Below are 26,405 nucleotides of genomic sequence, written 5' to 3' on the forward strand. Positions count from 1 at the left end.
CTCCTCTTTAGCAAGGAGACATTCCCGGATACTTTTAGTGAGCCGTGGAGGCTTGTGTGCTCTCCTGCTCCCTTTGATCCTCATTGGGATTACCTTCCTTTGGGCTTGGAGGATCGTCTCCTTAAGGAGCGACCACTCTCCTTGGACACCTGGGACATTCACGTGAGAATAATTCATATTCCCCTTCAGCAAGTGGATTTTCCAAGCCTTGTCTGACTGTCATAGTGTGACCTATGATTTAAGGACAAAATCAAGTACGGTGCTCAAACTTAGTCCCTTCTCTCTATATCTGATCACAGCAAAACGAGTGATCTGTGAGTAGGTCGTGTTGCCTATTGAGAGCAGTTTGCATTGCTCTGTAAGACCTCTCTACAAGACTTAAGTACCATATTGGTAGGTTTCAGACAGTTGCATCCATCTCACTATGCCAGAATGTTGATGGAACAAATGGAAAATGGGTGTTCCTAGGGGAATCCTGAAAAAAAATTGCATAAATGGCAGATGATTGATAATGTATGAATGACATGTTTCTTGTGAAGTAGGTGAAAGTGTTAAACAGCATCTATGCCCCATTGCGGTACTGTTGCATATATTTTGTTGCAATAGTGTTAATATGCTGGTAATACTTGTCACTTTTTTTATTTCAGATTCAGATCATAATACAGGTAACCTGTGGCCCACTGGAGACGTACAGGAGCTGGAGAATGAAAGTTTAGATACCAGCAGTGACCTCACAGTTTCTGTGAGTGAAGAGGATCAAATAATAAACACGGCTGACCAACTAGATAGCTTAGGAGATGTGGATAGCAAGATGGCTTTAAAATCTGTTAACTTGAAAAAAGAAAAAGGAATCCAACCCACAGAAGACCATTTTTCTTTGCAGACTGGTGCCACAGATGATGATCCTTCTGCTAATTCAACAATGCAGTAAGCCATTATGTGTTTTCTGACCATACTTTAATTGTTATGGGTGGGGGGAGGTTGGTTCACTCTTAGTGACTGTCCAATGCATTATAGTAAAATACAAACATGAGTAGCCAACTTTCTTACCTCTTACAAGCAAGCATCTTGATAAGAGGTGTATTTTGTAATTTATTAATTTTGGAGATCAACAAACAATTTGTCTTGCCTGTTTCTATCTTCTTCATTAAATGCACATGTTTAGTGGTTTCCCTTATTTACATGCATGCCTTGAATGTGATGATAGCTATGGCTGTCCAGGCAGAGTCTTTTGAGGTAATTACGTTTTTCTGGTAGTTAAACACTGTAGCCCTTCTACTTAACAACTTTCAAGCCCTATTCAAGAGATATGTAACCATTGCCTAGAAATGCATTGCTTGTTCACTGAGTCCATTTATGTACTTTTTATGGTCCATACTCTTCTAGTATTGGAATGTCTTATGGGCTGTAGTGGGTGTTTAGGGAAATATGACCCACAATTGCAGAGGGTGAGCTGGTGCACAGGATAGATATTGAAGCTAAGTCAGTCATTCAGGAAAACACATCTTGTTTCCTGAGCCTGCTGTATCTTGTGGTTGGCCCCCTCCATTTGGATGGAATGTATTACTGTAACAGAACAGGAATGGCATGCTTATTATGCCACAGACATTTTAATCTCACAAAATCATTTGTGTGAACCTTGTTACATTGTTCTGCCTCTTCCATTCTGCCTCCTTTCTCCACTCCACTCCCAAAGGGATGGACCCTTCTTTACTGTCCTCCCAGCTCTTTCCCCACTTCCTAATTCCTCAGGGAAGTCATCCAGTACAGCTGGTCACATGGGCAGAACCAGGATTTGAGAGAGGGTGTGTGTGGGAGCAGCAACCTGTGCTGCAGGGGTGGCTGCACCCCAGCTCCTAGCTTCTCTCCACCCTGCCATACCAGGGCAGGTAGACTATATTGCAGGAGCAGCAACCAAGGACTTCCTTTTAAGTCCCTCAAGCAGGTAAGAATCTTCCTTCCACACCTTCTTTTTCTCTTTGTGCTCAGCAGCATAGTCCCTCCCCTCTTCTTCCATTCTCCCTTTCCCCTACCTGCCACTGTCCCAGCTGACCCAGGGCTGATGGCAGGGCTCCAGAGGGATTTTGCCCTGCTGCAGCTAGGCTGTACCTGGAACCAGGCTTGCCTAGACATAGCAGCAGATAGGTTCCTTTCCTCCGTGCCTGCTCCTGAGCTGGCAGGAAACACTATGGGGACTGGGCGGGGAGGAGGGACCTGCCTGCTGCTGCCACTGTCCCTGACTGAGCCTAACTCAATGTGGAGCTCTTCTGGAGGGTGCAGCAGTGTCTCTGGAGCTCCCCTGTCCTTGCCACATCCTGGAGGCAGCCAGCGACAGCAGCAGTGGTGAGCAGAGGAGTGGGGACAGGGAAGGGGAGGGGAAGGGCAACTGAGCATGGAGGGGAAGTGGAGAGAATCTTACTTGCTTTGGGAACTTAAATAAAACATCTCTAGTTGCTGCTCCTCAACTTGGTTGACTAAACAGAGGAGTGCGTCTATACCACTTACCTCTTTGGATCCACTCCTGGCTGATCATAACCAGTTTCTGTTGCAAGGTTTCCTTCCCTCATGTTCCCTCCTTTACCTTATTTTTCCATCAGCTGTTTTTCTTCCTTTTTGCTGTCTCTAGTATCTAACTGGAAAGGTTCTAGCTGTGAACTTGACAATGCCTACTTTTCTTCAGTGGCACATTTACCTGCATTTCCCCTTTGCTCCTCTTACTCAGTTCAGCTCCCCCTGCTGCCCAGCCTTACAGTTAAGGATCCTGTCTTCCTGCTAGCAACATTTTTAGGGAAAATCCCTTTTCTCCCACATGCACTTTCCCTTAGCCTTCTAGCTTCTATTGGAATTTTCCCTTTATTTCTGAACAAGTCACAAAAAATATTTACAGATTAAATGGTTAAATATCAGGTGGTGAGTAGAAGCATATGGATTAGAATAGGAATAAAAATTGTTACATTAGGTTGAGAAGGAAACTTGCAGCCAACAAAAACAGCATTTTTTATCCAACAAGAATGAATGAGGCTTGTAGAGGTTTTTTGTTTACCAGTTTCCCTGCTGCCAGTTTTTTCTCTTTGGTCATTTGTATCTGTGTGTTTAACGTATCTGTGCTTTTTATGTAGGCACATGTGCATGTAATCTTACTAGATAATGATTCTGATAGCAGTTTATATTATAAAAGATGAGTTGAGCACAGAAAAATATAAACTCCCATTAAAATACACTTCTGTAACTACATCATTTTAAATTTGCAAACCATGGATCAGACCATAGCTTATTTAGGAAATTTCATTTAATTTTCATCTAAAGCAGAAAAGCTTTAATTGTTCTCATTACTATATTTCTGGAATTTATCTGAACACAGAATGCAAAGATTTTTCTTCAAAATTATGTCAAGTTGAATGTTTCTGTTTCTCAAGGTCACGAAAATGTGATCACTATTTTGCATGCTTCTGCAGAAGATACCTATATTAGGGGTTTTTTTAAATTAAAATGAAGGTGGAATAGAAAATGCTTGTATCTGTGACAGACCCTATGGAATATCAGGTGGTTTTTAATTGCTAAGTTTACTACTTGGAAGTATTGTGACTCCACTGTCCCCCACTCCTGAAAGTGAAACCTTAATGTTTTTGTAGTTTTCAGTGTGACTTACAAGTGGAAGGAGAACCCGTTTGCAAAGTTATTAAGTGATTAGTAAATGAATTTGTGGAATGTATAGATGAATAAATATAACTTTTATAAGTATGTTTGTATGCATATACAAGTACATGCAGATATTTGTGCACATACATGCCCACGTAAGTGCACGCACACATGCACATACACCACACACAAGACCTGTTTTTGTAACGTGGTCTGAATGTATATTTATTGGTGGTCTTCTGATCTCCAAATGGCTTGTTTTAACAGTCAGACATTCCATGGAATTATAATTTACTTAAAATAAGAAAAGGCTAGTACCTTGGCTGCATTTGGAGAAATGGGCTTGTAATAATGAAAAAAATGTATTAACGTTTTATGTAATTGAAATAGTTTGCATCCTCTTGGTATATCAGTTCTTTATTAAGTAATAGCTTTGTAATGTCTGTGCTAACTCTTCTATTCATTACCTTGCCTTTTTGGTTCATTTGTATATTTCAGACCTATTGGTTGGAATTAATAAGTGGGGTGGAAAAGAGAACACACAGACAAACAGTTCTGAGGTCACCGTTTCACTCAATTAAAACCAAACCAAGCCATAAAGAAAAAAAGATCCTTATTGCACACTGACAAGTCAGTGGCTTACAACTGACATTATCTGTATCAAAGCTACTGGAGAAGCAGTTTAGCCTTTCATAGTTAACCTCCACAGATATGATTGCAACCAGGTCTTTTGTTTTTTCTTTAAAAGTGTCTTTCAGATGAGCCTTTGTATGTCACATTTTACCCCAGAGTGATTTTTTTTTTTACAGCCCAGTTATAAGTGTTCGAAGTATGATGTTTGTCTTGGAAATACTGACAAGCTGTTAACTAGAGACAAATGAGTAATGCTGCTATGATAACAGGTTTTTAAAAGCTTGTTATCTCTCTCAAGGATGCACACTTAGGTGTAGCACTTTCCTAAACAACTGAATGAGACCATTTTGGTGCTCAGATTATTAAAATTAACAAAATATAATACCAGTAAGTAAATTTAACACAGTTTTGGACTAACAGATGATTTTTTTTCTCTCTCTTTCCATAAGATATGGACAGTTTCAAGTGTCTTTAGAACATTCCACCATCACCCTCATTATGGGTTGAATTTACCAAATAGGGTAGATAAGTAGTTTGTTTTGGTACCTGTTCAATTTTTAGTCTCTCTCAGACTGTTAACAAGTATTTTAGGTTTTGCTCATTTTGGTTGTAGGTTACATGATGTCACCTTGCTTACTAGAAACGGTACTTAAGACCTGCAATTCATTTTGTGTAAGGTATTGAACAGCTATCAAATAACAACTTTTGGTCTCTAGTGACTTGTTACAGATTTGAACTGGTGAACTTGAGGTGAAAGGTTCCACATCCTTTTACCATTCCTCAAAGCCATCCAACCCTTTATTTAAGGGCTTAAAAAACCCCCAAACTCTGAGAATTAGTGCACAGAAAGATGATGACTATTTTAAGGCCTATCGTGAAGGGAAGGGGGGGCAGGCAGAGCTTATGCCTATGTTGCTTCAGCTGCATTGAAGAGGACTTAGCGCAGATGGATGGTGCATTACAAAATGTAACACATAATTCAAGCTGTCAGCTTAATCAGACTGTTTCCAGGAAGCAACCTGTAAAAGAGAAGGACCCCTTGTTTGCTGACCTCTGATCCATAGCCTGCTGCAGATTGTCATACGTTTTGTTTTTCTTTATGTTGGTGTCCCTTCCTTCCCCTTCTTTTTATTATTGTATTCCCTTCAAGTGGCACCCTGGAAAGACCACCCAGAGGGAGTAAAACAATAGGAAATGAGCTAGCCACTAAAATACAGGTTTTGTTAGACTTTAGTGAAGAAAAAGCACTGTTTAACTGCATATGCGATCTCTCTGGTACTATTGTATGTATTAAAAGTCTAAAAACCTGAACTGGATACAGAACTGTTCAGACTTAATTTTTTCATTGTTTGCAAACATTGTTAGAGGTAAACAGGGCTCTAAGTGTATTTCAGCATTGCAGTGGAACTTAGCAGAATTCAGTGAAATTGTATTTCAGCTTTTTATATGCGGGATCATGACCAGTCTTCCAAAATGAACAAAATATAACATGCTGGTATATGTTACAAAAAAAGCCTTGTTTTGGTTACCACACTTCTTAGATAAAGCTTTTAGCCCAGCTGTGGTGTTGCTTCGTGGAGTTCTTCTGTTGAAACTCCTTAACAAAGCAGGCGGTCTGAAATCAAAATCTGAATAGCTATTTACACCGCTGTAAAAGGATTAGCAATGGTCTATTGTTACAATGTTTAAATCTTAATTTGCATCATTATAGAAGTGTAGCTTCATCAAAATCCCTGCTAGGTCTCAGTTATGTTTTTGTACCTGTAGGTGGTCACTAGATTTATTCTGTTAGTGAACGTAAAGGAACCAAATTGCTCAATGTGTCAGTAATTTTAAGACATTATCTCTGGAACAAATTGACTTTGTAATAGCATTAAAACTGTCCAGACTCTTACTGTATATCTGTTCTTACATAGGGTTTTAATATATGCTATGACAGGAAGATAATCTGTGTGTTATGTTAGGCTGTGCAGTTGAAACGTATTTCATGTAAAGCGTTTCTATTGGGCTAACAGGCACGTATTTTAACTGTGGGTGGACCCAGACTGCAGAACAGAGATCTGGATTTGGGAGTATCCGTTTCATTTTTCAGATGCACTCTGCTCTAAGTCTTTAGTTCAGGCCCAACTCTAATTTAATACAATTATTATAAACTCTGCCTGTCATAGGGATATTTAGAAACTGTAAGTCTATTGTATTACTTTTCCTTTGCAGGAAAAATAGTTCAGCAAAAGGCAACAATGATAGTCTTGTAACCAGTTTGTCGTGAAAAGAAACATTTTTGTGACCTTTATCACACAGAGATTTAAAAATCTGTGTATATAATATTCCTTTAGTTCCAAGGAAAGATGTTCTTATCTCTGTTTAAACTTTGAACATTTTATTTTTATCCAGCACAGGCATTTATATTACAGCAAGTGCAGGCAGAATCCTCTTACACATACAAGTGACCTCCAAACAGAAAAAATCAGGGGCTTGTGCTCTCTTTTTTTTTTTTTTTTATCTTTATGGACATGTCCAGAAGAGTGTGCACGTGCAGTGCCTCAAAGCTATTTAAGGCACCACAAATTGCACATGGTGCACATGCACTCATGTGCTACACTGCTAATTTGTAGTGCAGTGCCAAAATTTGATACTGGAAGATGTTCAGGCTCCAAGCAGCCGAATTAGCACCACTGCTGCCCTGGGAGGCCCTCAAGACCCAAGATAAGGCTGGTGTGGCCAGCACAGGTGTTGGCCCCAGCCTCTCCTACTTCATCTGGGTCAGTTTGCCATGTGCCAGAGCGCACATATAGGAGCATGCCTGGGACAAGATGCTGTAGCACAAATGTGTCGCTACTTTTTGTGCAGGGGAAATGCACGCTTGTCTGGATGCATGCTATGAGAGTTATTTTTAGTTTAGAGGTTTCCAGGCCCCAGCTAGCATGGCAGACTGATGGAAGAAGAAGTTAAGTGATGACATCACAGCAGGATGCACAACTGAGAGGGAAAGGGATCTTTGATCAGATTTTAATTTCAACATCTAATTTACATTTTGGAAAAAGTATGAGTCCATTAAACTTTCAGCAACACCACCACTTTAGTGAAAGTAGAAGATCTTACAAAATACACACTCTGAGATTGCTAGCAGGTCTTCCACCAAAGTCCTCATCCTTTCAGAAAAGAGAGAATTGATCATTTTCATATATATTTTTAAAAATAAAATAACCCTGCACAACCAAGAAAACAAGCTTTTAAAATAAGCACAGCTTTCTCAGCCTTTTTAATATGTAATAAAGAAGCAGAGGAGAGATCAAATCTTTGTAGGCCTCTTTTAAAATGCAATACAGTTTCCTTTTAACTTCCTGGGGACATTCACTACTTTTAAAAAATGCTCACTTTTTTGGAACTGGAAGTTTCCCATACTTCTTCACTCTTCAGAGATGGTTAGTGGGGTTATAAGTATGTATAAAAACAAAACAACCCTCCTCATCTCCACTGACATGAATGCCTTCCTTTCAAGCTATTTGTAAGTAAGGAGATGAGGTAGAAAAATACACTTTATAAGTTGGTAAATTCTGGTGATACCTTTTGATCAAGAAAGGCAGAAGTTGGGAAAGTTGAAATTTGATGTGAAGATAAATCTCCATTAGGGTTTATACCATTATTTTGATTTGAGGGGAAAAGGGCTTGATCGTTGAAGTTAAAACATTTGAAAATCGTTCCTGAGTATGCTGGGCTTGCTGTATCACAAAGTCTTTATAAAATATAACTTTTGACCTGTGCTCCTTGTCTCCCTCACTTAAATGTACAAATGTCTAAGAAGCACCTTCTCTGAGCAAGTCCAACAAAACACATTTAGAGGCTGTAGGATGAGTCATTTGGAAGCTGAGCTAAGCTGCAAAGTTAAGAAAAAATTCAGAAAAGTCAGCAGCAGGTTGCTGTTATCACTAACTGTAATTCTAACAATTATAGCAATAATAATTGCATTGCTGCGAGTGAGACTTTCAGAAGTGTTCATTGTTGGCCTTACATTGATCTATTGAAGTTGATGGTAGAAATAGAAATTGTAAATCTAATCCAATAACTTTAAAACTCATTTTTATTAGTTTACCCCAGGCTTCCCAAAAGTGTGCGTTAGAAAGTTTTTTCATTAAATGGAAGAAACAGTATTCAACCTTCTGGATCCCCTTTTATTATTGTCTTGTGCTAACTCATTTTTTGTATTCTTTCCCATTATATATTCAGATTGGGTTCTCACTGATATTTCACATGCCTCTAAGAAATGTAGAATTGGGAAGTGACCCCCTAGACTGGGGGGCTCAAACTCTGGTCTGCTGGCTAGATGTGGCCTATGCCACCATGTCATCCATCCAGTGGAGCTCTCTGTGGGTCCAGAAATTTGGTGGCTGGGGAGCAGTGGCACTGCTCTGCTGCTGCCAAATGTCTCTACCCATGAGGAGCCTCAGGTCCTGTGTGTCAGATGGGGTGGCGCCAGGGCCCTATTGCTGTGTGGGGGGATGGGAGGGGACAGCACTGGGCCCTCATGACCCAATCCTGGCATGTGAGGGCAGGAGGGGGTGGCACCGGGCCCTTGTGGCTCAGTCCTCATTTTGTGTGTGTGGGGGGCGTTGGGCACCAGGCCCATGGGACCCGATTCCAGTGTGTGGGGCAGGGAGGGGTCAACACTGGGCAGCAGGGCCCAATAGACAGGCTTCACACCACTCTGGCCTGTGAAGCCAAAGGGCTGAGCACCATTTACTTAGGCTATCAAATCCAGTTCCCTGTAGCAGATGTTTAGACCAAAATGTAAAGCAACTAACCTTTGTGTTGAAAAATCTGGAACATAGTCGAGGATGCTCTAGAGGCCTTTGGGACTTGAAGCAGCTACACATCCAGCTCTGGTTTGTGTTGCTACCTTAGTACAGACCTGTGAATAGGCTTATTAGCTTTTTGTTTTGGTTTTTTTTGAAAGGCAGAGCTAACTACCCTGGGCTCAGCACCACAAGAATGAGCTTGCTCCTGAGGGGAGCTGTGTTAACTGGTTTATAATTAGACCCATCTGGGGCTCTGCCATTCAGCAGATGTGCCAGAATATTGCTGAATGCTGTGGGAACCTTTTGGGGTTGCGGGACTGGCTGATTCGGGACCAATCTTTCAAATTCAAAATAGAAATCCTATTTCAGGATTTTCTTTTGGGATGCTAGGACACAACCCTGACATTCAGACCTATCCTTGAACATTCAGGGTGATTGGTCACTTCCCCAAATGGATACACACAAAACATTCACTCCAGCTCTTCTGACAGCCACATTTTTTTTTCTCCTGCTTAATATGCCTGAACATATGGAGGATTTTTGGCCCAAAATTTCTTGTTGTGGGGCCTTGAAGGGTGGGGAGGAATGGGCAATAGCATGCATCAAGCCATGCATGCATATGTTTTCAGCCACCTGACTACCAATGTCATTGGCTCTGGGATCCATTGTGTCCTTTATGAAGCTCTTTGACATCAAGGGGTGGAAAGTGGTATGTGAGCAGTAGAGTCTTTTGGATTAGAGATCTGATGCTGGGTTGGGGCGTTGTGTACTGGATTATAATTAAGGATTCTTATTCTTTGTGGACAAGTCTACCAAGGTTTCTAAAAACCAGAACAAAGTACAGTTTTCTGTGAAATTGGCAGGAGCACAAGGTAGTCCCAGAAAACAGGGATGTTTTGTTTTCAGGGACAAATGCTCACCCCAACTAAAAATAAAACACACGCTGCTGCTGTCAAAATATCTAATCCAAAACACGGAAAGAGAGACCACCAGCAGAAATGGGAAAGAATTATTGGAATCAAAGGAAGCTCTTTTTTTGTGTGTGTGGAGCTAAAGCAGTATTTGCCAAGGGATAATTCTCAGTTTTACTAGCTATACAGTGGCAGCTCTAGCACCTTTTTAAAAAGCTGTTATTATTTATGGAGTTGTCTATCTCATATCTGTGCCTTCTCTTACCATATTTGCTTACTTCGTTTTAGGAGTCTGCCTCCATTCGGTCTTTTTATCAAGTGTCTTTAGCTATTTTGTAAACCTGTGTATGAAAGCCTAAAATAAGGATAGAAATCAAAATATTTTACTGTTTGCTCAAAGGCAAATTTTATCTACCTTTGTCTGCCTGACTTTGTTCTGCGGAATTGGGTTTTAACAGCTTTAGCATTGTCTCTTGTCTCTCTGCAGGGATTGTTTATCATTTGAAGGATTCTCCCATTTATTGCAGTTCATAGAAGATTTGGTGGAGAAAGCAGGCCTTGAACACGTGACAGTGTACCAACGTGGAACTATAAGTGCCTCAAAAATGAAGCAGCTAATAAGGTTAATATAGCTTTCAGTTCAACTTGACCATTAAAACTTTAATGTACAAAGCAGAAATTAGAGAAGAGTATAATATATCTTATTTCCAAATCTTCTCTTCTATATTTGCTTGCTTGGTTTATGTCCTCTCATTATAAGGTCCATGAATAAACATTTCTTTATGGTATAACTATGATATGTTGATTAACTACAAAGTTTGGATTTGGTTTGAGTGAGTAATGACTGGAATTTTACCCTGACAACAGGACTGTTATCTTTTGGGGAGCTGGTTGTCTTTACCCTCTAGGTGCCAAGGGGTAGAGGCGGAGACAGAGCTTCTCTCTACATATTACAGGTATTGCTCAATTACCTGGAGACCAGCTACATGTGCAAAGTAGCTATCACATGATAAAAAGGTTAAAGCAGCTATGAAGTTAGACCTCAAAAATGTGTACTAACTTTTTATAGCTTGTTGCTATGGAGCTTTAATTTGTTCATGTAGCAGGGCATCCCCTGCAGCTGGGAGCTCTATCAGCTGATGGGGCTCCCAACCACAATGCCCAGCCTGAAACCCCCAAGCTCTGGGGATTGCAGCTTCCATGATCCCCAAGGCTTGGGGATGCATGAAACCCCTGGCCCACGCTGGGCTCTGGGTCCTGGCTGTATCTCGCAGACAGCTGGGACTGAGTCCCGCAGCTCACATGAAGCGCAGCCAGGACTGAGAGATCCTGCAACTGATGTGTGAGGTTCAGCCAGGACTCGGAGCCACTGTCAGGTGAGGGGACGCTTGGTCTCATCTGCATGTGGCCCCTCACGGCTGGGAGCCCCTTCAGCAAACAGGGCTCTCAGCTGTGGGTGCCTGCTTCTTGCCAATGCAGGGGGAGCCCTGCACATATGGCGTGGCAGGAGGCATGATTGCGTGGATCATGGATTAGATCTAATCTCACCTTTACCTGCATGTGTAGAGGGAGCTAGAGAGACCTCTCCCCAAAAACAGCTCTGTGTGTCTGCACTAACAGCGAACTTCTTGTGTGCTGGTGTTAACAGACACTGTATGACTAAAGTATATCTTCAGGAGCTGTAGACTTTAATTCAGGAAATATATCATTGTTTGTATAGTCTGTTCCATGAGCAAACTGGATTAACCAAACGCATCTTTCCTTCTGAAAGTGGACAGTGATTCTGATGCTAATATGTGGAAATGGCACCAAGAACGTTAAAGGAATTCCTCCTTTTGTTGCCAGCAGAAAAGTGCCGTAAAGGCCAAATGGTAACAAAGATTATGTCTAAATAGTGGGGTCACGTTATCTTGTTCCTGCCTGAAATTTACCATTCAGCGCTCTACTCTACTTTCCTTAGTCATAGAAGCACTGGGGTGAAAGTTCTTGTTGCTTTTATTTTACTAATGGTTGGCTTAATTAATTAAATGCTGCTATGCAAAAAAAAATGTGTGTATTTGTTAGGGCTTTCTTTTAGGGAGTCCTGAGAAGGGTTTCCAGATTAATTCAGAATGCTTTGCTTGGGCAAACCTGTGAACCAAGACCATGAGTTTGTCTCTTATTTCTGCAAACACTTGTGCACATGCTAAATGTTTATGCATGGGGGCAATTCCAGTGACTTCACAGGGATTACTCATTACAGGGATCCTGGTTTTCTGGGTTTAAAAATCCAGAAGTCTCTGATAAAAATCCAGCGCTTTTTCCATGATTAAAGTGAAATGCTACTATATGTATGTAGTTGAACACCATGTTTTACTGAGATCCTTTAAAATTTTTAAAGCAATTTGGAAGCCTACCAGTGTCTCAATTATTACAGTAATATACATTCTAAATACCTGTGTATTTTGGTATTTGATTTTGGCTTTTTTATCATGGAAAAATCAGATAAATTTACCCCTCTTCATTCACCACAATGTGGGTCCAGCTGTGACTATTCTCTTCCCCCCCCCCCGCCCCACTTTGTGGCAGCGCTCATATGCCGTTGCTCCTCATTCCCAAGCTAGAGCTCCTCCAGCCCTGCTGTTGCCCCTCACTCCCAACCTGCAGCCTCCCATCCTCCCCAGTCCTGCTGGTGCCCCTGACTCCTGACCCGCTGCCTCCAGGCCTAAGCCCCCCGTTGTGTGGGGAAGGGGGTGGGTGTATGGGGTGGAGGTAGGGTGGCCATCATAGAGGACATTCCGGTTTTCTGCTACTCTGTCCTCTGTTGATACAAAACCAAATGCGTTTATGTCCTCTATTTTTCTCTTGAAGAGAAAAATAGAGGACATAAAGGCATTCGGTTTTGTATCGATAGGGGACAGATGACAACCGGACTGTCCTCTATGATGGCCACCCAAGGGGGGAGGGTGCCCAATCATAGGCAGCACCATAGGTGGCATATCAGGGGGTCATGGGAGGGCATGTGCCCCCCCCCCCCCGGCAGGCATGGGGCTGCACAGGGAAGGAGCCAGCCTCTGTGGCTGAGAGGGTGGGACTCAGTGAGAACAGAGTGGAGTGGCGAGCCTCATTGCTTCTGCTGTCACTGCTGAGACCCCTGCCACCATGGCCTGGCCACCACCACCACTCCCCTTAGTTTGTTCATGCTGCCGCCATTTCACTTCCCCTCTGGGGTAGAGCTGCAGTCCAACACACAAGTGGCTGGTGGTGGGAGGAGGTGAGGGCATTGTGGCCCCACCCTGGCCCCTTACTCCTCACACTGCTGGTGGCGTAGCTGGCACAGGCGTTGTGGTGGCAGCAGCAATGAATCTTGGTGCCCTGCTCTGCCTGTCTGCTGGGTCACAGAGGCTGCTGCTGCCTAGTGCCAGTTTGGCGAGGTTGCAGCTCTGTGTCCTGCTGTGGGTGGAGAAATCTGGGGGGGGGGGATGTGTCCCCTTATGTCCCCCCCAGCATGTTGCCTATGCCCCCCTGAAGTTACCTATGTCCCCCCACCCCCTCCCCCTGCATAGACTTACCTGCATGGAGCTGTGGGAGCTGCATTCTACTACACTGCCTGGCTGCCACATGCATGTGACACCTGTGCCTATGATTGCCATCTTCCTGCTCAGTTCCAGGCAGCCCCTTGCAGGCTGAAACTCTGCCAGCCTCTAAGGGGAAATTCATGGTCACCTGCATTTTTCTCCATGGCAAATGGAAAACCCAGATCCCTACTCATTAATCAGGTCTGCATTTGTATGGCGCTTACTACAACTTGGATGATGACATCTGCACTGTTTCAGTTTTAGTTCCATGCAGCTTGCAGTGGTCCACAGCTTTAAAGCCATTGTCTCCCAAGTCAAATTCATTCAACTGTTATCTCCAAAAGTAGGTGGTATGTATGTTGCATATACCATCCATAAAGGTGTTGGTGGGCAAAAATGATTTACACAATCTAATCTTGTTATAACACAGTATAAAATTTTTGCTTTTTTAAAACCAATCGAAAGGATGGTTTAGCTCAACTAGTGTTTTATTTCTTTCACTGGAAGTATTTTTTTTGCTGGCGTGACATCATCCACCTCATTAGGGAGTTCATATGTTAAATTTATTTGTAGATTTTTTTTTTAAGTTTTTTTTTTTTCAAAATGCACTGCTCTGTTTAATGTCTTTGTGCAAAGACATTGTCATGGCTGTATTTTGTGCCTAGATTATTTTACTAATTATTCCATAAATCATGAGAACTATTACAGATTCTATATCCAAACCTGTTTTAGTTGTCTGTCTGGGCTTACATAAACATTTCAAGCAGCACCTGTTTTATTTTATAGCTTTTGTAATCAAACTGAAAATTTGAAAAAAGAAGACCTTGAGGCATGTGAAGCAGTTGTCCTTCATCAGCTTCAAAGATTGCTACAAAGCACATTCAATGGATGTCTCTTACCTGAGAAAACACTTAACAACAGAGGTAGAATTATGGATGAAAAGCAAGCCAGGTACCAAACACAAAACTATGTGATAATATGATTAACATTCTTACTTGACTTGTCCAAAATTATTTCTAAAGGTTTATAAAAAGAAAGCAGAATATTGGTCAAACCTACAGTTCATATTAAAATTAAAGAATTCCAAGGGGTGACCTTCACATATTTCAGGGCCTACCATCTGATTTAATGGCTCCAAAAGATCAAACTGAGCATATATGTATAAACTGACCTATAAAATGTGTATGTAAAATATGCTCAATCGAATTCTTTCTCTCTCTCATTTAAATCAAGTATATGAGTGTAATATATGTATTACACACATACATGCATATACTTTTAGTGAGAAGAGCTCATTTGAAACCATTTTTAGATAGATAGATAGATTGTTTATTTTACTAGTCTGTTTTTAAATGAGCTTTTCTCACCAAAAGTTGATGAACCCATCTGCTTTTGTACATGTTATATGTAGAACTTTTTTCTTATAAAACTAAAATTTGTGTTGTGTTTATTGACTTTCATTTGTGTAAATAGAGAACATGGGGCTAAGACCCCTTACCACTTCTAAATGTATTATTAAAAGGTTGTTGTGCCTCCTCACTTAGTCATACTATATTTATTACACTGTGTGCCTGCACAATCCAGAAAGGTAAGTGGAATATCTTTCAACAGGGAAGAAAGTGCTCATTGTGTTGCCTAGTCATTTAGTATAGGTTGTATGCTAAGCAGAAGACTTGCAGTCTCTTCCAAGTGTACCACTCTGGGCTGTGAGATGCTTGTGTTTGAGCAGTAACCACTTTTGTTCATTCAGGAATAGCACAGCTTACTGAGGGCATCCCATCATGTTATTTTTATTGTTTCAGAAGTTAGTGATTGCAAATCAAAATTACAAGGATCTGAAGGTGGACTGGTTGAAACGGTGCTTTTAGCCATATTCAGCCCACAGCCATATGTTTGACACCCTTGGACTAGACCACTAAATGTGATGGAAATTTGTAACTTGAATTGGTCATATCCTTCAGTATTTTTTGTCACTGAAGAACGTGATGCATTCACATTGTCTTTGCCCTATTTAAAAAAAAAATTCTTTGAAGTGTAACAAGATTTTGAATAAGTCTGAGCTTTATACCCTGTGGCCGTGTCTCCATGAGTACACACATGTGGTTTGCAACACCACAGACCTGTCTGTGGCACTGTGAACCACATGTTCTACACATGAAGGCATTCGCTGTGCTGCTAATTTACAGTGTGGTGAGGTTTTTGTGACACCAGGTGATCCCTGTGTCAAAAAAACCTGTGCTATAAAATAGCTTAGCAGCGCAAGTAGTGGCAGCCTGCGCCACCCAAAACTAGAGCCTGGCTGGCCAGAGTTGCACTCTGGCTGCCAGCCAGGCTCCACACCTAGGTCACTGCTGTTGGAGCCCTGGGAGGCCCCCCAGGAATGGCTGCTGGGGCCAGTGTAGGTGCTGCCCCAGCCTCCCCTATCCCACCCAGGACAACTTGTCATGTGCCAGAGCACACATGCAAGGGTGTTCCCAGGGGACAGCTAGCAAGCGGCACAAATACATGCTGTTGCTCTTTGTCCCCAGGCAATGCATGTTCCCGCTTGTTGGGAAGCGCCCAGTGTGCACATTTGTGATGTTAGGCAAAGGTTACAAGTACATACTTGCAGATAGCCTCACTGCTCGTGTGCATGCTGCTCAGTTGGTATCCACTTGAAAACAGATTAACTGGAGAGCCTGTGGGCTGCTTTGCTTCTTAACAGTTTACTTATTGACTACCCTTGAGATTCTTATTTGTCTATCTCCTCACCCCCCACCCCAACAACTCATGCCTTTACCAGCCCATTAAAAAACATTTGTTTGAATATGAAGTCTTACTTTTGCAGACACTGAGTTCTCAAAAATATGCTTGCTCTCTGATCCTGGGTTCTAAGCTTCGCCCTCAGTACTGTTTTATGTCCTTTTAAATTACAGAGTCATTGGTTAAAAAACTGAAATGACCAGTATGCCATAGTTGTGCTCTTTTTTTGGTTCTCCTTTGTGCTCCACGAGTCTTGTACCCTTGTCTGCTTAGTGGCTTAGCTTTAGCAGGAGTCATGTGGCAGATATACCCACCCACGCAATGTGTAGCCTTCTGGTTAGGGCCCTTTCTTGAGAAGTGGAAGGTGTGATGACAGATCCCCTGAGGCTGAGGAGGGTCTACATTTCATGCCTCCATGTTACTGGGTAAGTACCTAGTGACTAGGCTGGAGGTTGTCATTGAATTCAGCCTCGAGATGGGGAGGGAGTTTTCTCCTGTGCTGTGACAGGGACAGCAGCGGCAGTGACTGCTTCTCCTGAGCCACAGTGAGGAGAAGCAGTGGTGGCCAGGTTCTAGTAACTGCCTGCCAGCCAGCCTCTGACCTGAGCTGGGTCATTCCAACCCACAGCCTCCAAAGAGGTTGCCAGCTGTGGGGCACCAGCATGTTGGCTATAAAGTGGGCACTACCACTGCCCTGGAGTTGAAATCAGTGTGCTTGATGTGTTAGACAGATGTGTGTGGGGGGGTTTCTTGCTTACTTTTAGTGTCTTTTCAGGACTGTAGGTGGAGCTTGTGCACCTTCAGTGAACACTGTGAATCAGAAAAGAGCCTAGGTGTGGAAGTGGCTTCTCCTAGTTTTTTGCCATGTGTGCAGGCTTGAATGTAGGCGCATCATGAGCTCTGAGTTCCAAAATTGAATGGTGTGATAAGCTTTGTGTGTGCTGGCAAGGACACTTGGAATGTCTTCAAGGCTTAAGTAGTTAATGTGTACTGAAGTTTCCTTTATGCACCTAATGAAACACTTAGAACATGGCATGAGAAGCTTCTTTCCTGATCTGGGATGGAAATATTTTCAAAATCTCGAATTTTCTCAAGAGAAGAATTTTTTTTTCCGCTTATCTCCATATTTAAGTCAGTGGAACTACTGAAATGAAAAAAGTGTTGCGCCTATGTAAGAGTTTGCTGGGCTGGTGCCTACAGCTGTGTTACTGTTTTTTGAATTCTTCATTTTTACAGTAAATACAGTATGACAAACACACATTATACACTGATTAGTTATACATAGCTTCCTAGGTGCCTAAATTGCAGTGATGGCTGGAAGAACCTTTAGGAAATTCTGAGTTTTGCAAATTGCTAAGTAAATGAACAAACTTAAAGCCAGAGTAAAGCCTCACAAAATCCACATTCTTCATGTACATTGCCAGTTTTGGTAATTTCTGATGATTCCATATAATACATTATTAAATGCATCTAGATTGGCAACAGAGTCATTAGCAGTCATGTGAGTGCCCATAAGAAGGAGTTAGATTCATTTTATCCTAATTTGCTGCAGAAGGAGAAAAAAATTGCCAAGTGAAAAGGGACAAAATATATAGACATAGAAATGTTATTTTGTGCTTTCAAAGAGGATAACACAAGCAGAGTCATTCTTAGGGGTGTGCGGGACCTGGGACATATCAGTCCATGGGGCACCTTGGGGGGTCAGGGTGGTGAGTGGTTTGACCGTAAAGCCGGCAGCAGGCACAGCGCGGCCTGTATGACAATGTTTGTGTGGTGGTCTCCCCTATTTGCCTGCACTCCCCCCCCCCGGGGATGGTGCTGATTACAAGTGAAGCTTTTAGTAGTTACTGCTAGTTCATTGACCATGGAGAACTAAATGAAAAGATACGAATAGTATGGGAGATGGCTGTTTTTACATTTTATTTACTCGCTGTCTGTCATTTTACTTGCATTTGTACTTATTTTCTAGTTCTGATCGGCCACTGGATTTTGCCATGTTATGGGAACGCTTAAGCAAACACATTTTATTCCTGAAAAAACACAATGTTTTGCTCACAGAAGAAGTAAAAGAAATGTTTGGAATTTTGCTGATTTCAGAAAGAAATTCACCAGGTGGCCAGGTGAGCAGTCATGAACATTCAGGTGTTATCATTATTGGTAAATCAGGCTTTGTGCATGTGTGCCTACAGGTCTGCTTCTACAATAGTAGTTCTCAACTTTTTTAGCTGCAAGGCACACTTTCATAACTTCTGAATTTAGCGACATACCGTTTAAAAAACTAATGAATATATTACACAGCTTACCTTCTTGCACGAAGGGGGAGGATGCACTTACCATCTCGCACCCTTTTTCACCCTTAAAAGGATCGCGTGGAGTCCCAGTTGAGAACCACTGTGGTGTAGCCTCGTGTTTGGGAGAGAAGTAGAAAATAAGAAAACCAATTTTTATTTATGAAAAGTTTTTAGCTAACTTAAATGTAGCCTGAAGCAACTAGTAGTACTCCCTGTCATGATTCTCATAGAAGGAAGGGCAGATTTATGTCTTATAGACTAACCGGTGTTAGGGGGTGGGTGAGCGTACATGTATGTGTATGTGAATACACACACTCTCCCCACTCCCATGCCAGCACAAGCTTTGTGAGCTGAAGCTCACTTCACTGGATGCTGTGAAAGGATGTGCAGAAAGTAGAGTATAAGAAAGAGAAATCAGAATTTACAAAAGACAAAGGAAGTGCGGGGGGAGAGAGAGTAGAGAAGGAGATGGGGCAGTGCTGGGAGAAACAAGGAAACAAGCAGTAAACCAAAGAAACAGTCACAAAAAATAATCCAGATAATGAGACACTACACAAAGTCCCTGTTGGCAGTAGATGATGGATTTTGTTAATAGATTCATAGATTGTAAGGCTGGAAGGGACCTCCAAAGATCATCAGGTTCAGCCCCCTGCACCAAGCAGGAAAGACAACAGGTGACTCCAGCAAGGTGACCATCTAGTCTCCTCTTGAAGATTTCCAGGGTAGGCGATTGCACCACCTCTAGAGGGAGCTTATTTCAGTCTGGACACCCTAGTTGTGAAGTAGTTTTTCCTATGTTGAGCCTGAAACAATCTTCCAGGAGTCTGTGACTATTACTCCTAGTTTTCACCAAGGGTGCCCTGGTGAACAGTTGTTCACTGAGCCCTTCATACATGCCTCTGATGTAGTGGTAAGCTGCTACCAAGTCCCCTCTCAGCCTTCTTTTTTTCCAGCTGAAGAGTCCCAGTTTCCTCAGCCTTTTCTTGTATGGCTTGCCACGCAAGTCTCTGATCATACAGGTGGCTCTTCTCTGGACTCTCAAGCTTTACCATGTTCTTGTTGAAGTGTGGTGCCCAGAACTGGACACAGTACTCCAGCTGTGGTCTCACCAATGCCAGGTAGAGCGGGAGAATCACTTCCTTGGTTTTGCTGGAGATGTATCAATTGATGCATGCCAGGGTATTGTTAGCCCTGTTGGGTACAGCATTGCACTGCCGGCTCATGTTCATACTGTGGTCTGTTCTTACCCTCAAGGCTGTACATGTGCAGGGGATTGTTTGTCCCCCAGTGGAACACTTTTACGTTTCTTGAAGTTGAACTTCATCTGGTTCCGGTCCGCCCAACTTGCGAGCCTGTCTAGGTCTACTTGTACAGAAAACCCTCCCTATTTGCGAACTCCAGATTTGCAGGTTCAGATATTTGCAGGGGAGGGCAGAGCCGGGAGGTGGGCGGAGAGCGAGCGCCGGGGACATGGAGGGAGGCAGTGGCAGTGGCAGCATCTTCTCCCCCAGCAGCAGCCACAGCAACGCTTGGGGGGAAGGGGTCAGTCCCCAGGTGTTGTGGGGAAGCTCCGCAAACAATGGGGCGGGGGAGCAGGGGACAGCTGTGGGGTCTGATGGGGAGCCCCATCAGTATTTGTGGATTTCGCTATTCATGGGGATCTTCGGAACATATCCTCCGCAAATGGCGAGGGTCTCCTGGATTTGCAGCCTGTCTTCAAGCATGACCACATTCCCCCATAACTTGGTGTCATCCGGAGACTTGACCAGTGAGCTCTTCACCCCCACATTCAAATTGTTGATGAAAATTTTGAATAGTATGGACCAAGCACCGATCCCTGCAAGACACCACTGGGCACTTCTTGCCAAGATGACACAGATCCGTTCATTAGAACTCTCTGGGTCCTACCCCACAGCCAGCTTCCTACTCACCTGACTGTCTCGCAGTTAAGCCCACTGTCTTCCAGTTTTGTCACAAGAACATTGTGGGATACCAGATTATATACCTCAACTTCTGAAAAGCTTTCAATGTCAACCTCCTCTCTCTTATCTGGATGGCGAGTCACCTGAACATAAAAGGAGATGAGGTTAGTGAGACGAGACCTGCCTGCGACAAAGCCGTGCTGTCTGTCATCCAGAATCCTACCTTCTGCAAGCCTATTGCACATAGACTCCTTAATGAATTTTTCCAGGATTTTCCCTGGGATGGAAGCTAGGCTAATTGGTCTATAGCTACCTGGGTCCTCCCTTCTCCCTTTCTTGAAGATGGCCACAACATTGGCCCTCTTCCAGTCCTCGAGGACCTCCCCAGAGCACCATGAATTTTGGAAGAGATTCACCAGGGGTTCCGTAATTACTTCAGCCAGCTCTTTCCTTGTTGTGTGCTTAGGATGAAAGGTGGTGGTATGAAGGTAGCTGTAGTGGCCAGTTGGTTTCCAGTAGTTGGTGGCAATGTAGTCATTTCAAACCATCACTGTAGTATCTGGGAAATAAATCTGCTGCATGGAGAGTTCCAGAGTTAGTTTGGTGGAGGGGTGCAAGTTGTTAAAGTCTTAGTGAAATTTCTCTAGAGATTCCTTTCCATGAGTCCATACAATGAAGGTGTCATCAATGTACCTTAGGTAGATCATTTAGATGAGAGTGCAACTGTGGAGGAATCAAACTTCAAGGTCTATTATAAATATATTGGTTTTCCGGCGGGGCATACGGTGCCCATCACAGTGCCATTCGTTTGTACGTATAGCGAGTCTCCAAACCTGCAATAGTTGTGTGTGTGTGGACAAAATTGGAGCGTATAATGGAAACTGAAGTAATTTTCTTGTTGGAGATAGTGATCTTTATGGCTTGTAATCTGTCTTCATGGGGGTGGTCTCCGGAGACACGACATCCATGGTAGCCAATATGGCATTAACTAGTAGCTTGTTAGTGGAGGCCAGTTTCTTTAAAAAATTTGTGGTGTCTTTCAAATAGCTGGCATCTCCAGTGGTATATGGCAGGGGTTGTCAACTGGGGGTACTTGGAAAGGGACTAGGGGATACATGCGGGCGGGCGGGGATGGAGTGCTGCCACCCACCATCCTGTGCCACTGCCTCCCAGAAGCAGGAGGGTGAGGGCAAGGGCAGCAGCTCCCCTCTATGGGCCTCATAGGTGCTGCCCAGTCAGTGAGATGCAGTGGAGTGGGGGGAGTTTGCACACAGTGACAGCTGCTGATATCCACCACCCTGCAACGCTGACGTGTGCTATCCCCCTCCCCTGCTGCTCCACCAGAAGTGTACCCAGAAGGGGTACACTCCTTAAAAAAAGTTAAAAACCCCTGGCATATGGGAATAGGATGCAGTCTACATAGTCAGAAACTCCCACCCTGACAGTGCCACTACCAGAGATAATGGGGTGTCCTGAGATGGCCGGTTTGTGGATCTTGGGTATTAAGTAAAAATTGTCTGGCTTGGGCTCCTGGGACATGGAAGCAGTAATCCTCTCCTGGGTTTCCCAAGGTATATCCTGTTCATCCAATTCCTTTGGTACTGTGATTCTTGTAATCATTAATCACTACTATGAAAGCTTAACCTTTTTCTGACTTTCCCTTTCCCATGTTGAAGGCTATTTAGAAACATATTTGAACTTTTGGGAATAAGCTATCCTGGTATATAAGCATCTTTAAACCAATATAACTTTGTCCATACTAGTCGGGCTGCAATACTTGAATGATCTCATTCTAGCTAAAGCAGTACAAAAACTATTTAGATAAGACCTGGGAGAGCTCCAGCTATCATAGTATTGTACAGAGAGACTGGCATTGTATGCGATAAAAAGGTCTTAAAGTTTTAAAATGACTTGAACTCTATCTAGAAATTTGCTGGCTGCCAATTGAGTTATGGACCGCTATTGTTTTGTGCTATTAGCATGATGAGCTACTTCATGAGTGGCATACTTTGCATTCAGCTTCTGAAAAAATCTCCATGCTTAATTTCATATAGAGCATGTTATGGAAAACTGAGCTGTAGACTTTCAATGGCCTGGGACTTTATGCATTTGATTGAAGATTGATTCTCTGTACTTTGATGCACTCAGTCTTCTTTTGTACTTAGGGCCACAGTAAGCTGGCAACAGTGCTTGATTGTTGCTAGGCTTTGGTGTGCACAGATCAGGAGTGAGTAGATAGCGTTTGTTCCCTGGCAGCCATCCTGGGCATAGACCATGGCGGTACTATTGTTTTCACAGAACCTGTGTCTTAGGCCAGGTATGGATGGTTAATTTCTATTGGGTGAGTTGCTGTTCTTTTGGTAGAAGCCAAAAGTGTACAACTGTTCAGGCTTTTTGTCCAGGATCAAAAATGGCCAGTCTGTGAGAAAAATAACCCAGAAACAACTGGAGTTAAAACACTCCCAGGAGAGGTTTCTCCAGTTAGACCTTCTCTGGCTTAGTTCTTTTTGCAGACCAGCAGGAGTAAAGCCAGGGAAAGGCTCCCTGCTTTTCTGAGACTGGAATTACCCTGGTTTTCTTTCCCCCAACCACATATTTAAACAAATGTGCTGTAGTGATACATGGCAACATTAATCACAAGCCCTTGTATTGTCTTGTTCCCTATCCATCATTTTTTCCTAGATTAATAGTTTTTTGACATGATTTATAACTTTTTTTCTTGGTTAAACCAGCCTTCCAGTGCCTGGTATACTACATATATGTGGATAACTTTACACCCTATGGCATCATGTAGGCTTTTTCAACCTACAAGGTTATAAACTAACTCCGTGTAAAGCGAGTTGGCAGTTTGATGGGCCAGATATTGCTCTTGATCTCTTCTGCCACAAATTCAGGCTAAATGTGCTTTGCACAGAGGCTTTGAACAGGAGAAGAAAAGAGAATCTCTCCCTATGCCAGTGGGAAGGTTGGTCTGGGGCTGGCCAATAAGCACTCATCGTTGGAGCCCATGGGCGATAATAGCAGTTGTAGGTCTTGCTAATCCTCTGCAGGGACTGTGCAGGTAACCCTCGTGGTCTTTGTGACAGTTGCACAAGGCTGCAGAACACTGATGGTTCTACCTGTGATTTAAAGTCTTTTGTGCTTGCAGCGGGTCCATGGTAGGCATTTGACCCTAAGTTACAGGCACTTTCCTTGTTCAGCAATTTCTTTTTGCTCAGGAATTACAGGCACTTTCCTTGTTCAGCAATTTCCTTTTACTCAGGAAATAATAATATTTGTAGCTTCCTTTTATAAAGGAAGGTAAGAATCATTCCAGACAGGAAGCCAGATATAGAAAGCTTAAGAGTATGTAAAATAAAAGGGGGCAAAATTTTACTGTACATGGGCTGCTCCACACTGACTGCTGGAATGCATGCCCTTATTCTGTAATAAGGGAAAGCTAACCCAAGGGAGTTTCACTGAGTTCTTAACTGCTCTAGTTTAACTTCTACTTACTGTGAGATAGCAGTGTACACATGGGCACTTACAGTGGCAAAGCCTGCCTGCCTGCCTTCCTTCCCCTTAACCCACAGTAGCTATATCTGTGGGTTTTTTTCTCAGGCCACTGACAGACATTCAGGTACAGGGGTGATGGAACTTGATCTGCGATCCCAACAATTTTGCCTCCTGCCATGCTACACATGCATGACAAGATGTGCAATTTTGAGATGAGGGATTTTGATATCAGGACCCATTTGAGCCCTGGTAAGGACCATACAGCCACATCGTCATTTAAGGCCAGGTTACACTTAAAGACAGGGGTAGGCAATTATGGGGGGCAGCTTACTGAACTTTGGCAAGCCATTGAGGGCCGCGTGACAGGAAGCTGGGGGCAAATATTAATTTTCTTCATTTTTAAGGGGCCCCACAGGCCGAAATAGAATGGCTTGGCGGACCGCACGCAACCCTCAGGCTGCATTTTGCCCACTCCTACTTTAAGAGGCAATTAACTAGTTAAATCACATCTTAAGTGGAACGTGCTGGGATGTCAGAGACCTGAGGAAGGGTACAGTGGTACTCAAAAGCTTGTCTGGGTCCCTCCCAACTGTACAGTTGGTCCAATAAAAGATATTACCCACAAAATCCTTGCTTCTAGTAAATTGTTTGTGTCCATCCTCCTGAGTAAGCTGTTCACTGTCACATAGTAGATCAGTTGCTGGTAAAGGAATAGAACCCAGGTCTCCTGATTCCCAGACCAGTGCCCTGTCCACTGCATGATAGTGTCTCCCCTTAGGGAAAAGTGATTATTTTCGTCTTGGGTATATTTCTTTGCTGCCTTTGAATTATGCATTTCTAGCAAGACTCCTTTGAATGAACCCACAGTGAAATATCTGCCTTTGTACATCACAGAAAAGATCTCTGTCACAAAGGGTTAATCAGACTCAGATTTTAAGTCAGGCTTTTTCCTTGATAGTCAGTAGCTCATAGAGAAAGAAAGAAAAACCTATTATAACTAATCATTTACAAACCTTGTTTCCCACACCTCTCATTTTTTATTACGACCTGAAAAGAAATTAGTTTTCTTGTGTTTTGTGGGGTTTTAAAAAGTTTAAATAAAATAATGTCTGAAATCACAGGATGTGTAATATTTTAGTAAGTTAAATCTTTATTTTCAATTGTAGCTAAGGTAATTGCACATATAAAAGAGAGATAACGGATCTGGTTTTCTGATTTTTCTCTGCATTTGATCCAGTTAAGAAATGTATCTTTGAATTGGTCAAAAATTTATTTACAGCAATTGTTCAACTACACTTGTGGAGTGGATTATAGCAACAGGGAACTTATTTCAGTGAAGCTAAAACACTTGTGATAACAATGAGGAGAATTTGAATAAAGATAGTAAAGAAAAAGGCTTTATTTTCTGAGCTTTATAGCATAGGCATCTTATTGCTCAACACATTCACTGCAGTATATTTGCTGTTATGTTGTACTCTTGGTTATATATGCCTGCATTTTGTGTTTGTATTCTGTTTAACAATCAGGATAAATTCCCTTGAGTGTTTATCCGCAAGATAAATTTACCTCAGAACCCTTTTATTTACAAAGGATCTACACTGGACAATAGGCTACAGAAATAACTTATGTGTATGGGGATAAAATAAAAAGATATCCAATTAATTAAATACAGTACATGTTAAAATTGGTTGGATGGCAGCAGATATATGAACAACCTGCTGTTAAATCTTAGAATTAGAACACATTTTGAGCAATTGTTTTTAGCCTCCATCCAGAAATGCTTAGATTTTTGAAGTACAAACAAAAAATAAACCAAGAAAAATCTAATCAGTTGAACTCCAGAAAGAATCCCGATTCAGATTTCGCCCCTTTCTATAATAATCCTGACTGTTAAGATGAATAGTTTTCAGGATATTTTAAAAAATGACTGCCCTGAGGGAAGGAATCACCAAAAACTACATTTCATCTTGCTATAGTGATATCTTGCTATAATGCAATACTGTTACATTGTAGAAGAATGCATGATACCTTCTTTACACTTGGGTCAACATTCCAAATGTGCTTGTAATCCCCTTCTGGAAAAGCCCTGCCAACAGTGATTTGAGACTGATTGATTTAAATTATCGTCTTTAAATTTACATATATTCTCTTCAAACGCTACAAATTTCCTTTCACATTAGCAACCAGGCTTTCAAGCTGTAGGCCTTATGTTCTTAGGAGCATTGGGCAGTGGCCAGCAGGGTTAGTTTCCCCTGTAACATCTTCAGGAGGCAGATGATAGCCTTCTATTTTGTCATTTTTGTCATCTCTTCTTCCTCCTGTCCCTTAACACTTATGATTTCATAGTTTCATAGTTTGTAGGGTCAGAAGGGACCTGAGCAGATCATCTAGTCCGACCCCCTGCCATGGCAGGAAAGAA

General features: G+C 42.4%; 1 protein-coding gene across 2 annotated transcripts in view; it reads left to right on the forward strand.

Annotated features, from left to right (window-relative positions):
• KIZ (kizuna centrosomal protein) overlaps positions 1 to 26,405 on the forward strand; it is a 117,980-nt gene that overhangs the window by 51,489 nt on the left and 40,086 nt on the right. Inside the window, exons 6-9 of one of the 2 annotated variants that reach the window (XM_019544079.1) lie at positions 648 to 927; positions 10,467 to 10,601; positions 14,323 to 14,487; positions 18,248 to 18,398. In XM_019544079.1, the coding sequence (XP_019399624.1) occupies positions 648 to 927; positions 10,467 to 10,601; positions 14,323 to 14,487; positions 18,248 to 18,398 (731 nt within the window). The remainder of the gene's footprint in view (positions 1 to 647; positions 928 to 10,466; positions 10,602 to 14,322; positions 14,488 to 18,247; positions 18,399 to 26,405) is intronic. The other variant, XM_019544080.1, reaches the window with a different exon arrangement.

The sequence above is a fragment of the Crocodylus porosus genome, unplaced genomic scaffold, assembly GCF_001723895.1.
Source record: "Crocodylus porosus isolate Cpor-Errol unplaced genomic scaffold, CroPor_comp1, whole genome shotgun sequence".
Taxonomy (NCBI): domain Eukaryota; kingdom Metazoa; phylum Chordata; order Crocodylia; family Crocodylidae; genus Crocodylus; species Crocodylus porosus.